The sequence below is a fragment of the Electrona antarctica genome (assembly GCF_951216825.1).
Source record: "Electrona antarctica genome assembly, chromosome: 20".
Lineage (NCBI taxonomy): Eukaryota > Metazoa > Chordata > Actinopteri > Myctophiformes > Myctophidae > Electrona > Electrona antarctica.
Window position 1 is genome coordinate 21,598,924 of NC_136801.1, and position 13,490 is coordinate 21,612,413.

The 13,490-nt window shown below is 41.8% G+C and overlaps 1 protein-coding gene across 1 annotated transcript; it reads left to right on the plus strand.

Annotated features, from left to right (window-relative positions):
- Positions 1–452: 452 nt before the first annotated feature.
- Positions 453–7,450, plus strand: pomp (proteasome maturation protein). Its single transcript, XM_079489628.1, has 6 exons — positions 453–517; positions 2,331–2,428; positions 3,764–3,824; positions 5,812–5,913; positions 6,371–6,464; positions 7,052–7,450. Exons 1-6 carry the CDS (start codon positions 515–517, stop codon positions 7,117–7,119), a joined length of 426 nt encoding a protein of 141 aa, XP_079345754.1. The 5' UTR covers positions 453–514; the 3' UTR covers positions 7,120–7,450.
- The last annotated feature ends 6,040 nt before the right edge of the window (positions 7,451–13,490 follow it).

Below are 13,490 nucleotides of genomic sequence, written 5' to 3' on the forward strand. Positions count from 1 at the left end.
TGGTCATGATGGAGCTAGACTTTGGAGATTCACATTAGTGAGAAGAACTGAGGAGAATGTCCTCCTCGCTGACTACTACAGTTTACGTTCAACGAAACATCATAAACCAAAACAAAACAAAAATAAAAATGTAACTAAACAAAAAAAAGGGGGCACCCGGATTTGAACCGGGGACCTCTTGATCTGCAGTCAAATGCTCTACCACTGAGCTATACCCCCGACACGACAACGGCAGACATTCAACCCTATTTATAACTGCGTCAGCCGACTAACGGACACGTCACGCATACGTCCAATTATATAATTATTTTATTCATTCGTTTATTTTTTGGGGGGGTGTAATAAAAGCACATTATTATTAAAACATACCAAAGAGGGTATAGTATGAACAATAGAATATCATTATTGTATTTTATTTTATTGTAATATATTGTAAACAGGAAGGTCGGACTCGGATTACGTCACACAGCCGCACCGGAAGTGTAAAACACCAAAAGCGAACTAAGCATCAAACATGGTAGGTTAACATTTCTATTTTTTAACAACAGTTTATTATCATATAAAACATCATTAATAAGCATGTTTACATGGGTTATAGTGCAGGGTATATGTATATATATCCATATCTTATTTTGTGGTTGATGTATGTTTTTGGTGCTGTGTGCTGCTCTGTACTTATCGGCACTATAAATGTGATTAGTCACTCGTTAGCCGCGTTGCTAACGCTAATAGACAACAAAGTCCTTATACTTGGTAAAATCCTTAGAACTGTTGTTTACAGAATTATGCAATGTGTACTTTACATAAATTTTTACCGGTATAACTTGGATTCATTCATGATCGTGTCATTCATTCATTCATTCTGTGTTTGTTTGGCAGTTATCTGAGCTGTTGCTAAGCTTCTAGCCTGGTCAACTACATTTCCCAGCAGTGTAGAATGGTTACAGCACAACAGCTTAGCTTTAAGCAACCATTTAAATGAGGAATACTTCAACATCAAATGGATTTGATTCGAACCAGGGGAGTGGGATCTCTCAGTCAAATGCTCTACCACTGAGCTATAATAACCCCATTGCATGGACATTTAAAGCCCTGAACAAGGAGAAAATAAATGTTTGGCACCTGCTATAGAAGGTCTGTCCCCGGGACCGTTTGTCCAGAGTAGACTAGAGGTAATCTCGCAAACCTCTGGGAAGATCAATGTAAATTTTATTCTGCACACTGCCACAGAAGTATCTATCTATCTATCTATCTATCTATCTATCTATCAATTCGATTCAAGTGTCAAATCACGAGTTGTCTCTCTCAAGACACTTTATGTAGAGCAAAAAACCGAGAGATCCCACCCAGACAGAGCAAGAAATTATTGCGACAGTCGTAATGAAAAACTCCCTCTTATTTAGGAATAAATGTCAAGTAGAACCTGACTCGAGGGTGGGCGGCCATCTGCCTCCGCCGTGTCGGGGAGAGAAATAGAAGGACAGACAGACAGACAGGAGGAGATACAGGCAAATGGAATACTGACATAAATGACTGACGCACAACATGATGACTGGCTGGCCACATCTGAGCACCATTCTGTTAATTAGTTTACTATGTCGAGTTGAGCAGGTCCAAATCGCAGGTGGGAGCTGACTGACCGTAGATGTGGCGCTCAAACTCAGCAATCTACCTCCCAGGGGTCTAGTCCAGGGTTTCTCAACGTTTTTGGCTGGGGACCCCTGAAAATGCTTTGGCCATGTCTCTTGACCCCCACCACAAATACAAATTGTCTGCTACAAACAATAACCTTAATAATAGAGAAAATACATCATAAATAAATACTGAAACCAGATAAAATCATTAAGGAAAGTGTACTGTACTTTGTAAACTCTATTTATTTTTATTTTTTATAATTTGGGGAACCCCCCCAAAATAATTTGGGGACCCCCCGGCTGCGAGAGGTTGCGACCCCCAGGTTGAGAAACCCTGTTCTAGTCTACTCCACTGCATTGAAAAGAGGATAGACTGACACCTCATTGTTGGGCTGATGCCGTCATTAAGCCACTGCAACCCACTTACTCAGAGTCTCAACTAGAGTGCATCCAAATATGAAGGAGACCTCCCTCCCTCCACTGGAATGAGCCAACCTGTGTTCACTTCACAAACATGCTCAATGTAATTTAGTTCTCTGCAACCATGCAACTGTCAGGATAACTAATGAATTAGTTAGTTGTGAGCTGAGCAGTAAATCATTTTACGAGCAGTATTTAGATTTCACCTTCCTAGGAATAGAAAGGATTGACTTGAGCTTGAATTTTCTGCATACATTTTGTTTTTTTCGTTCTCAGGAATCTCTTGGCCTCCACTCCCAGCAGAAGGACAGCGTACCAGTGACAGGCTTTGGTCCACATGCTGCTTACGGTGTTCAGGACACGCTGCGTAGCGGGTGAGACATTAGCCATACTAGCATCCTGGGTAATTTGTGTGGTTGCTATAGGTCACTGTTTCCCAATCACTGGGTCGGGACCAATTTATGGGTCGCAGACACGTTGTCTTTATTTGTCTTCATTTTTCGTTTCCTACATTTTTTTTTTTTTGCATTCATCATTATTTCAAAAATATTTTCAAAAATAAAAAACATAAAGCTCCAAGTCCCCCAAAACCACATGTAGTTGGAGACTAATTTGTACAGTCCAGATATGAGACGGTGTTTATGCCAATTGTGATCGGGGCAATAATTGAGACATCTGTGCTGTTTTATAATGAAAGTAGTTTACTAGTAACCAACGTATCCAACATTGTGGGGAGGGCTAGACAATACATTGAATTCTCCAACATCATATAAAGGCCTTTGTTAAGGCAACAATATGAAAAATCCAGTGTTTCACATTTTATATTTCAACAGTGCAAGGGGAAGATACGATATGCTAAACCCTTATTGATCCCCAGAGGTAAATTAATGGCATAGCAGCAACATGGGTAAGAATTACCGACTGTGGCTCAAGTGTCCTTGGGCAAGACACTGAACCCCAAATTGCTCCCGATGTGCTGGTTGGTACCTTGCATGGCTTCCGCCGCAATCGGTGAATGGGTGAATGGGTGAATGTAATGCACAATCTATGTAAAGCGCCTTGGATAAAGGCACTGTATAAATGCACCATTTACCATTTTATTTACCAATTAAGCACAAGAGATGTACAGGTAAGAGCAAGAGAGTCAGAGGGATGATGGTCGTTGGGACCAAAATGTTGTAGTCAAATAAATTACTGTTAAAGATAGTGCAGGACTTACATTTTTCTCATGTTGCACTGGTTGCTTGTGCCTACGCACCTGTCTTAGAAGGTGTGCAAAAGGACATTTCTCTTTTGTAGAGAAATGTCCAAGAGAAATGAAAACAGGAAAACACTACACTACTAACGTCCTAACATCTTAAGATAAACCAGGACTATTTCAATGTACAGGGAATAGATGAATCAAGTAATATGTACACAGCAATGTATGCAATGTGTTTAGAGACCAGGATTACTGCATGTTTTTTGTCAGGGTACCTACCCTAGGGCACACAGGAATAACTTCCAAACTCCACACAGAAATGCCTTTTTGCCAACCCACATAGGATATGGCACTGATGACGCGGAGTAGAGAACATGCTCACAGCGTCCCCAGCGGAACACGCCCACGGACCTTCTAGCTGTGAGGGGATGCCATCGCTACTGACTTCGCCACCGTGTCCCCTTCTGAACTGACATGTGGTGTGTGTGTGTGTGTCTCTGTCCTCCAGGTTCACCAGTGTAAAGAATGAACTCCTTCCCTCTCACCCCTTGGAGCTGTCAGAGAAGAATGTAAGCATTCTCACTTTTGATGTCTGTCTCATAATCACTAAATCTAACCCTCAGGCCTCAACCATATTCATATAAAGGCTAGATCACTCGCCTGCGCTGCTGCAAGGTATATGAAATGGAGGTAGAGTCACCAACGTCATTTTCGCTATCACGCAATTCCAGACGGCAGATTCGTCGCACCATGGGAGCCAGACTGCACCCGGAAGTTCGGCAGAATGCACTGGAGTCAATGAGAGCTCAGTGACCAGCTCATGAACTTGAGCTACACAAACAATATTTCTGAATGACTGAGATCTTTTGTAAAGTAATCGCTTCTGGCAAAAAACAGAAGACATATAACACATTATTGTCTGCTGTGTTGCTTTTCGATGTGTACACTGTGTAATATTATAGAGGTATCTAAAGAGCAAAAAGTAAGTTTCTGAATGTGCCAAGTATCGCAAGACTGTCCACCGTTTCCTGTCTGGCAGCCAAATCTCGCGATACCCCCGGAACAGAAACGATACCTGCTGCTGTTTAAATCCTCAAATAAAATGATGTACCGAAAAGCAAGTGATTAGAAAACAAACTGTGATATGTCTTCTTTTATATGCCTGAACCGATTATATGACACGGGTCTCAATGGTTCATAAATAATGTTTGTTATGAGCTGGTCAAGCTTGCTCCATTTACTGCTTTGTATTCATGCTGCTGCCAATGCTGCCAATGGAGGGCAACGTTGCCAGAATGGCGGCCAACTTTCTACTGTCAGTTTGCTCACTCATAACATTGTGTCTATGATGCATGTGCTTTTTAACCCATTTAGACGAGGACGATTCTACAAATGTCTTCTAAATCCTGACAGTTTTCTGAAAAACCTACAGTATGTTTCTATGTCAGAGGTGCTCAACCATTTTCATGTCAAGGACCCCAGAATTATCTGTATTTGGCCGCGGACCCCCCCATCTGAAAATATGTAGTTCCAGGGACCCCCCCGAAGCAAAGATTTGAGTAAAAAACGTTCTCTCTGAAAGACTATATATTTAAAGATTCAAAGATGGCTAAAGCATAACATAATGCTTAAAACACCAAAAGGGGTTCCTGCCCAAAATGGGTTAAATATAACAATAACCTGTTCAATTTTCAACTGATTTTTAAACGTTTTGGTTTGTTATAAACGTCAGATGTAGTTATGATGCTGCATACTCATAATGGACTTTCATATAAAAATAGTATTGCAAGATGAGCATCCTGAATCATAGCCACGCTGAGAACGAAAATACATCGCATGGATGCAACTGGGACGTATCCTCAGTGATGTATCCCAAGGTCATCAGGGTTTCGGGTCTCGCAAACATCATACCCCTCACTCGAGTGACCCAGCCGGGTCTTACGTCCCAGTAGCTACCCTCGATCAGACCCACTAGGGAAAGACGGGACCGCACAATCCGTTAGAACCACTCCGGAACTACTATGCCGGGACTGAGAGGTACAATTCTGGCATGTGGAGGGACTAGGCTCTGTGGGTTGCCTCCTGTCCGGGCCCCTCCTACGTCTCTCACCAGGTCCACTCCTGCTCTCACCAGGAGTACCGCGAGGACCTGTGCGATGCACCAGACTCCCAGCACCAGACACTTCATTCAGGAGTGGTGGATTCTTGAGCCGCAATGGTTTTGCAGGCTCCACCGCTGGGCAACGGTAGTACTGCAGGCTCCATTTGCGGCCTCGAATGGCCCTCCTAAAGGCCTCATCGAAGGTTTTTGGGCTTCCTCCTCACGGAGGATGCAGGCTGGGGCGCTAACCTATACTGCTCCCGGGGTGCCGTCTACATTCCGGCTGTCACCCGTCTCTCCGGTGGTCACCAGACTATACCTGGTTGTCACATAATCTATTCCTATGAGTCACTATAAATAGAATACCATACTGATAATGTTGTGAATGTAATAAAACAAACCGTTTGTAAATCCTCTTACAATAATTTGTATTTTTATTTATTTTTTGTTTTCAGTTTCTGGTCAACCAGGACAAGTTGAATTTTGCCACAGTTCGAAACATCCAGGGTATCCATGCTCCACTCAAGCTACAGATGGAATTCAGGGCAGCCAGACAGGTACGCCTAAATAAATAACCTCAATCGGTGGAATTTAACCTAACCCTAGAACACTAAACTTTTGTCAATCCATCACTAAAACATTACCCAATGTAATATATTCCATAAAAAATATTTCTCATCAAAATATATTTAAGTACAGCAATACATCGCAACTTGAAGTTCTCTTTTGTGTCATGTCCAGGGGGGGATGTACTTGCCCACACAACAGGAGATGGTCTTCTTAATGTGCCACATGAGGCTACTTACTTAACGACCTTAACCAACCACACAAGTGAACCCTATCATTCCTGTTCCAGGCTTTTCGTAATACATGAAAATAAAACGAGAGAAAAACATTTGGTGAAAATATCATATTCACACGTTCACACCGTGTCGCGACGTCTAATGGGGTGCATGTACGACAGTCTCATCTTCACTTCTGCATTTTCCTGTGTGTGTGTGTGTCTGTCTCTAGATCCAGCGGTTGCCATTCTTGCAGAGTTCCAACCTGGCTCTGGACACACTCCGAGGCACCGACGAGAGCATTGGTTTTGAGGACATCTTCAACGGTGAGTTTGCCATGGCGTAGTGTCGTCTGACTGAGCCACGCCAGACTAATACCAAGGCGTAGTGTTGTCTGATTGAGCTATGCCAGACTAATATTACTGCGTAGATATTACTCTGGAAATTGAGAATAACATCACTACGTAGATATTAGTCTGGAACTTCTGGGGGGAAGCTTTATTTCCAAGGGGCGGTTGCAAACGGATTCCAACATCATAGCAAAACATTCTCACATTGAATAGTGGGCTCTGATTGGTCACCCACAGCTCTTGAGTGAGCGAAATGCACTGTAATTCAAACTGAGGAGTGCCAGACCCAATCTCCTCAGGGATTTTATTTTTCCTGTGGTAGATTTGTCTGGTTTCCACCTTTTGGGCCACAATGTTTCATCCGGCACTGCCAACTTGGTGTGTACGTGAGTAGCACTTAGGTGTGCTATACTATATACTATAATACTGGGAGCTGATGGTAGGTGACGCTAAACTGAAATAGAAAACGTGACGTTGAAATGAAATGGAAATAATAAATGAAAACAACATTGGTTTGGGGTTTGTGTGTTTTTAAGAGTGGCTGCTTTTCATTTGTCTTTCAGATCCTACTCTGAGCGAGGCAATGGGAGACCCTCACAGGATGACCGAGTACCAGCTGGGCCTGTTGTGAAAGATTATTAGTCTGCACCGTTTTTGTTTTCTATCGAGTTTGGTTTAGGTTCCTTAAAAGTTTTCAGTAAATTGTGTCTTAACATGTTGAGTTCCTGTCGGGCAATGGCAGGAATCCTGCTTGCATGCGACACGATGTTCATCTCCACTTCCCAACTGTTTAAAGATCTCAGTTATACGGACTCTTTAGCCGGTTCTTTTGGTCATTCATCTTCTGTTGACCCGGCATTTGAGATTCATCAACTGCTGTGAGACAGACGGCATTCCTTGCTGCACTGTTGGATTCCCTTTCTTTCTTTTTTCTAATAAATTGAATACAAATCCTAATTGTATGGAATCTCTGCTGTGTGTACTGTAGCTGCAAGCCCATGTGATGTGTCAAATTCCTGATGTTCAGTGTTGCGATATCAATATCAGCCTAGCAAATAACAGCTTGGCTGTCTAAATTTGATTTCAGGGACCCCCCTGAGCGCAGGCTCAGATACACCGTGTGGTACTCATGGGAATATCTCAAGGTTGGCATCTCTGAAATGGTCTTGCATAAATCCCATGGATTTTATTTCTCACGTGCCAGCATATAGTGTCTTCTATGGAAGCATGCTGAAATTGCCCATCTACAAGCTGTCAATGTGTCTGCAACACATTTCATACAAATTTTAAATCACTTTAATAATTTTTCACACAGGATTTAGTCACACATTTTCACTGGAGATTTTATTTCGCTTTAATCTATGCAAATAATCCTACAGCCCTTCCCTATAAGGAAATTGAACCATATTCTGAGTAGGGCCAGAATATGCTGCATTACATAACATTCATGTCCTACCTGGGATTCTATCCCAGGTTCTCCACACGTCTTTTGAAGTTGGAGCTAATTTGGATTGAGTTTAGTGCAATACCTTCTCTCGGCCACTAAGTGTCCTACCTGACCATAGGATCTAATGCAGGAGTGTGCAACTTTGACGATGGAGAGGGCCACTGTTTCCACACTCACTCCAGAGGGCCACATTGCTGTTGTAGCAAAAATAGCAGATCTACAAGCTGTAGATCTGCTATTTTTGCTATATTCGAATTGAAATCTTGAATAATTTTTTGCTATTTTTTTAATTGGAATCCTGAAAATGAACATATTTATGTAATTTCAAATGCCTTTAATTATACTCTTGTTGAAGCAATGAGCTACTAATTTAGACTGAAGTAATAACAGCGGGTCATGTTTGCATGACCCCGGGCCGCCAGTTGCCCATGTATGATCTAATATGTCAATAGATCAGCCTGCCCCTGCACACAGTCACATACCACTGTTATTAATATACTCGGCAGGGGTGCCCACACTTTTTTGACTTGAGAGCTACTTTCAAAATGACCGGCTCAACCAGATCTACCCATGCACCCACAAATATTATACCACTGCTGATTTTTTTTTTTACCTGAGGTTGCTTTGGAATAGCGGCACTGCCGCACTGGTGTTAGGCTACGTATAGGCTACGATGTGGGTCTGTCTGCATGGTGACATGAAAGAGTCTGAAAATCCTGCTGCTGTTCTATGATGAGGGCATGGTGACATGATTAGACCTTGTTTTTCTGGACACATGGGTGTGTTCTGTAGTGAGACACTAGTACTAGCTAGTGGACTTCTAATGTGTCATAGACTAGTAAATTGTAATACATATTCTGAAGAAAACGTGGAGACTTGACATTCAGTAACTGGGTGCTATTCAATGAAAATAAGAACATAATAGTGTGTAAAACTAAATATTCTTAATTTTTGGTGGTCCGTGGCTCAAATGCCGAATAAATAATGGGACTTGATAATATGAAAAGGGTTGAAAACCAGGCACTGCTGTTGTAGAGGAGTGGTTCCAAAAGTGGGGTCTGGGGACCACTAGGGGTCCTTGAGGGAGTTCCAGGGGGTCCCCAGCTAAATGATAGTTAGGAACCAACCCCTATGGGTTTGTAACTCAGAGAGTGTACATATGGTACACTCTCTGAGTTACAACATTGATTTTTCAATACAAATTAGGGTCCCAGAGATAGAAATGCCATTAAATGTGGGACCGTAGCCTGGTTGAAAATCACTGCTAGAGCCGTAAACAATCTGGTTCCCTGCAGTGCCCTCAATTTGTATTTGCATGGTTGATAAGTTTTTATTTTCTGCTCATTGTGTTGCCTTTTCATATATGATAACCCCCAGGTTCTTTACTGTGTGTGTACTCCCTACAGTTAGGTTACCAAGTCTATTTATTTAGGGACCAAGCCCGAAGGGACTGTTCGTGAAACTTGGCAATATGGTAGAGCGCTATGCGAAATGGTGAGGCCGCGAAGCCCACGACCATTGGCCAAAGGGTAGCGCTATAACACTAAACTGAAAATGCAAACTTTAAACGGGCAAAGCTCCAAGGTCTCGGGCGGCATGCTATAGCGTGCTGTTCATCATTTTTGAGGATTTGAAAAAAAGTCGAAAATCGCTCAGACCATGGGCTATAGTCTGAAAAGATGAAAATCACAAAGCATGGACTATAGTCCATGGTCTGGGACACCACACTGTGGAGGGGGCAGAACACATCCATCAAAGCTGTGTTCAGACACAAGTCAGGTGTCAGACACAAGGCAAGTGTCTTGAATGCAGCCCAGTAAGGGCATATGTCGACCCTGCCCGCTCACCTCCGCCCCACCCCCTCCTGGTGCTGCGGCCATCCTGGATCCTAAACACAATATAAACAAATGGGAGAGGGGTGGGGCCGAGAAAGGCCCTTATTGGACGGAATGATTTAGATCAATAGTTATTCACGTTTTAAGACTTTCGGTCTCGTCTGCTAAAATGGAGGGGAACATTTTCGATGACGTCCCACCGGAAAATAAGAATGTTGCGTAACAGACACAGCCTGTGGATCGATGCGATCGGTTTTAATATCAATAATCACCGTCCTGATGAGGCTATTGGAGAACCTGATTTGGATAGGGGGACACATGATCTGATGCAGGGCAATGTCACTATGACAGAAAGAGACAAGATGGAGACCCGTAAAGGTCCATTTGGTTCCATTTGTACACGCTCAGAGTTACAGACCCAAAAGGGTCCGTTTGGACCCCCGGTGGTCCCTGGACCCGATGTTGATAAATGGTGTACTATATGTAACTGCATTAATGTTGACTGTTGTTATTGTTGTTTTTTAGAAGTTGGTATTGGTCCATTATTAAATAATGAGCTTTAATTGATGTAGATCTCGGCCAATAGGCCTATCTCACAGCCCGCTTTCCACGCCCACTTCCGGTAAATAGTGGTGTCTTTAACATGAGCATTTACACGTTTTTTTCTCTGGAGAATCTAAGTACATTTTCTAATGTAAAAATGTGACAGACCAATATTATTATGAAGCAAACAAGATGGTAAATCAGGTCGAACAGATAGAACAAACCTTACCTTGAGAAAACAAAAGTTGTAGACTTCTTAAATTACCTCTGTTAACATGGAGTGACGTCACGCTATCACCACTAACCCCGAAAGGGGGCGTATTTAGGGGGGCGGGGAAATTCTGTGAGATAGGCTTATGGCGGTATAAGTGTTAAGGATGAGCCAATAGGATCCATCCAACCATTTGGTAAACCATTTAAAACCATTATGGGTGGGCCAGTAAGAACCATCCAAAGAACATTGTTTTCTAAATGGACCTGAATGCTTCTTAATGATGTAAAGTCCATTGACTTGTCATCTGACAACACTTACATTCATAATGTTTGTTAATATTAATATAATGTTTGTACCTTGTTAAAAATAAATTAAGATTAAGACAAAGTGTTGTCTCCTCGTACATGTGTTGTGTGTAGAACATGGGACATTATATGTGTTATGCTTTACATTAGATGCATACATTCACCCACACATTCATACACCGATGGCGGAGGAAACCATGCAAAGCACCAACCTGCACAATCGGGAGCAACCAGGGGTTCAGAGGTCTTGCTCAAGGACACTTCGACACTATAACTCGAGCCCGGGAACCTCACGGTTGCCATCCGGCCGTTCTCCCTGAGCCACTGACCGTCCACTCACTGACTTAAAGCTCTGCAATTTGAGAAGAAACTCTTGTTTCTAAATCATAATTAAACCAGATAGTGTTTTTCGTATTATTGCTGCAAGACAATCAATCACGTGTTCCTCCACACCTAGGCTTTTGAACCTGTCATTTTCTTTTCTTTTACTTTGAATAGTTAGCGTTGTTAGCGTTGTTCTTTGTCTATATAGAAGTGTCTATTTGTACGTCTCTAAATGTTTTGATGAATTGAACATGGTGGACCCTGTTGTAAACAAGTGTAATGCTTAATTGGGTCGTCCACTCACAGTTAACAGCCTTTGTATTGAGTTTGTGCTTGAAATGTACTGTAATTCTGCAAACTGTTAATAAAATTTTCAATCAATCAATCAAAGCGTAATAATGGGTGTCTCGCCTACTTGGTGCTTTCAGGCATCGTTTAAATTAATTCCTTTTGATACAGTTTAATACAGTAACATGAAACGTATAATAAGGTGAGTGAGGAATTGGACCCACCCAAACGCAGGATGAGGACTTCAACAGTACAAGGGCTTTATTGTGCCAATAAAAGTAAATCAATCAAGCTTTATTTTTTACAATTCAGACAATTATAGTTCAAAGTGTAGTTCAAAGTAGTATCTAACTTAGATATAATGTTATGTAGACATAGCACTATATAGTATATGCATAGTTTCATTATATAGATATTCCACTGTTTATAGCTTATATGATGACTTTTAATATAAACCATGAAAAGTTGAATCATACACTTCAATGCAGCCATATGTACTGTAACGTCATTCAGTCTTGCTGTCATGAAAGTAATGAATGAATTAATAAATAAATACATAAAAAAATGGTGTGTGTGCGTGTGCGTGAGTGCGTGCGTGCGTGTTTGTGTGTGCGTGCGCGTGTAGGTGCGTGCTGGGACTGTCTGGTGATCTGGGGGTTGGGGGGGGGTTCCTTGAGCTGTGGTGCACGGCGGGGATGCGCATGTGCATGAATTTAAGTCCTCAGGTCGCACCACGCCAGCTTCTGGTAAAAAACAGTAACCGCACACACGCCAACCCCACCCAACACGCTGCTATAGTGTTTGTTACAACAAGCCGTTTGTTTTAATGAATAACTCGTAATGTAACATTTAATTGACATGGACATCGAGTAGAGTAGACTAGACTCGTCAGTGTTTTTACCAGGCTGGTGAAAAACTAAACAAAAAAGCTTCTACAAGAAGCTGCAGTGGAAACAGAAGTCCTCACTGTCCACTCTGCAGCCTATCAAACTCAGGTGAGTGTTTGCAGGTGTTGGCTCATTTAGCTCAGTGGTTTTCAACCCTTTTAATATCAAGCCTATTTATTCGGCATTTGAGGAGCCATGGACCACCATTTGATGACATCAATGGGTACAATTCACATGAAAGCACAACTCAATACAAAGACTGTTACTGTGGTCTGGACGACACACTGATACAGCATTACACTTGTTTACTACAGGGTCCACCATTTTCAATTCATCAGAACATTTAGAAACTAACAAATATACTCTTCTATAAAATATTTTGTCCACAATTCCATTCTGTATTGATGTTGCTACCATTAGGAGAGATAACAGGCAAACGTTGATCAAAATGACAATTATTTTACATCTATTGTGTAGACTTCTGGTATTATTTTAATTAGCCTAATGCAGATATTTAGGCTAACAATAATTTTACTCTGACGGGTCCATTTGTTTTCATTCTACTATCTCAAGAGTTAAAGATCTAATAAGGGTCCATTTGGTTACAATTTACAAACTCCATCATTCATTTAGCTGGTGACCACCTGTAAGGTAGCTTAGCTAATTAACTGCTTAATTATCATTAAAGGAATTGATGGAATTGCCTGCGTGTAATTTCACTTTGATGTTCCTTGATAAAGCTGCTATTTGGACATGTTGGACAGCTTGTAGATCTGCTATTTGTATGCATTTCATACAAATCTTCCCCCCATGGGTCCACAGTTTATATTGCTTAATGTGCAACATTGTGATTTGGATTGGACACACACACACACACACACACACACACACACACACACACCTGACTCGAGTCAAATGACATCACCAGCTGGATTGGAAGTGACTGTTAAGTCGTGTTGTGTTGCATGTTTCCTTGTGCACAACATATAGACCATGTTTAAGTAACAACACACAAGAGAACTAATGTTTTTTAATGTGTTAATTTATTGACACTGTGCGGAAGCTAAATTATTTGTAGGTCACTGGCCTGTCTCATCTGCAGTGTTGTTGGCAATCCTGTTGATTGGGAAGGTGCCAAAGCACTGTAGAGGGGTGTTCA

Excerpts from the sequence above, each read along its gene's own strand:
- pomp (XM_079489628.1), top strand. Across the intron at positions 5,914-6,370 it reads AATTCAGGGCAGCCAGACAG|ATCCAGCGGTTGCCATTCTT; the intron begins GTACGCCTAAAT and ends GTCTGTCTCTAG. Across the intron at positions 6,465-7,051 it reads TTTTGAGGACATCTTCAACG|ATCCTACTCTGAGCGAGGCA; the intron begins GTGAGTTTGCCA and ends TTTGTCTTTCAG.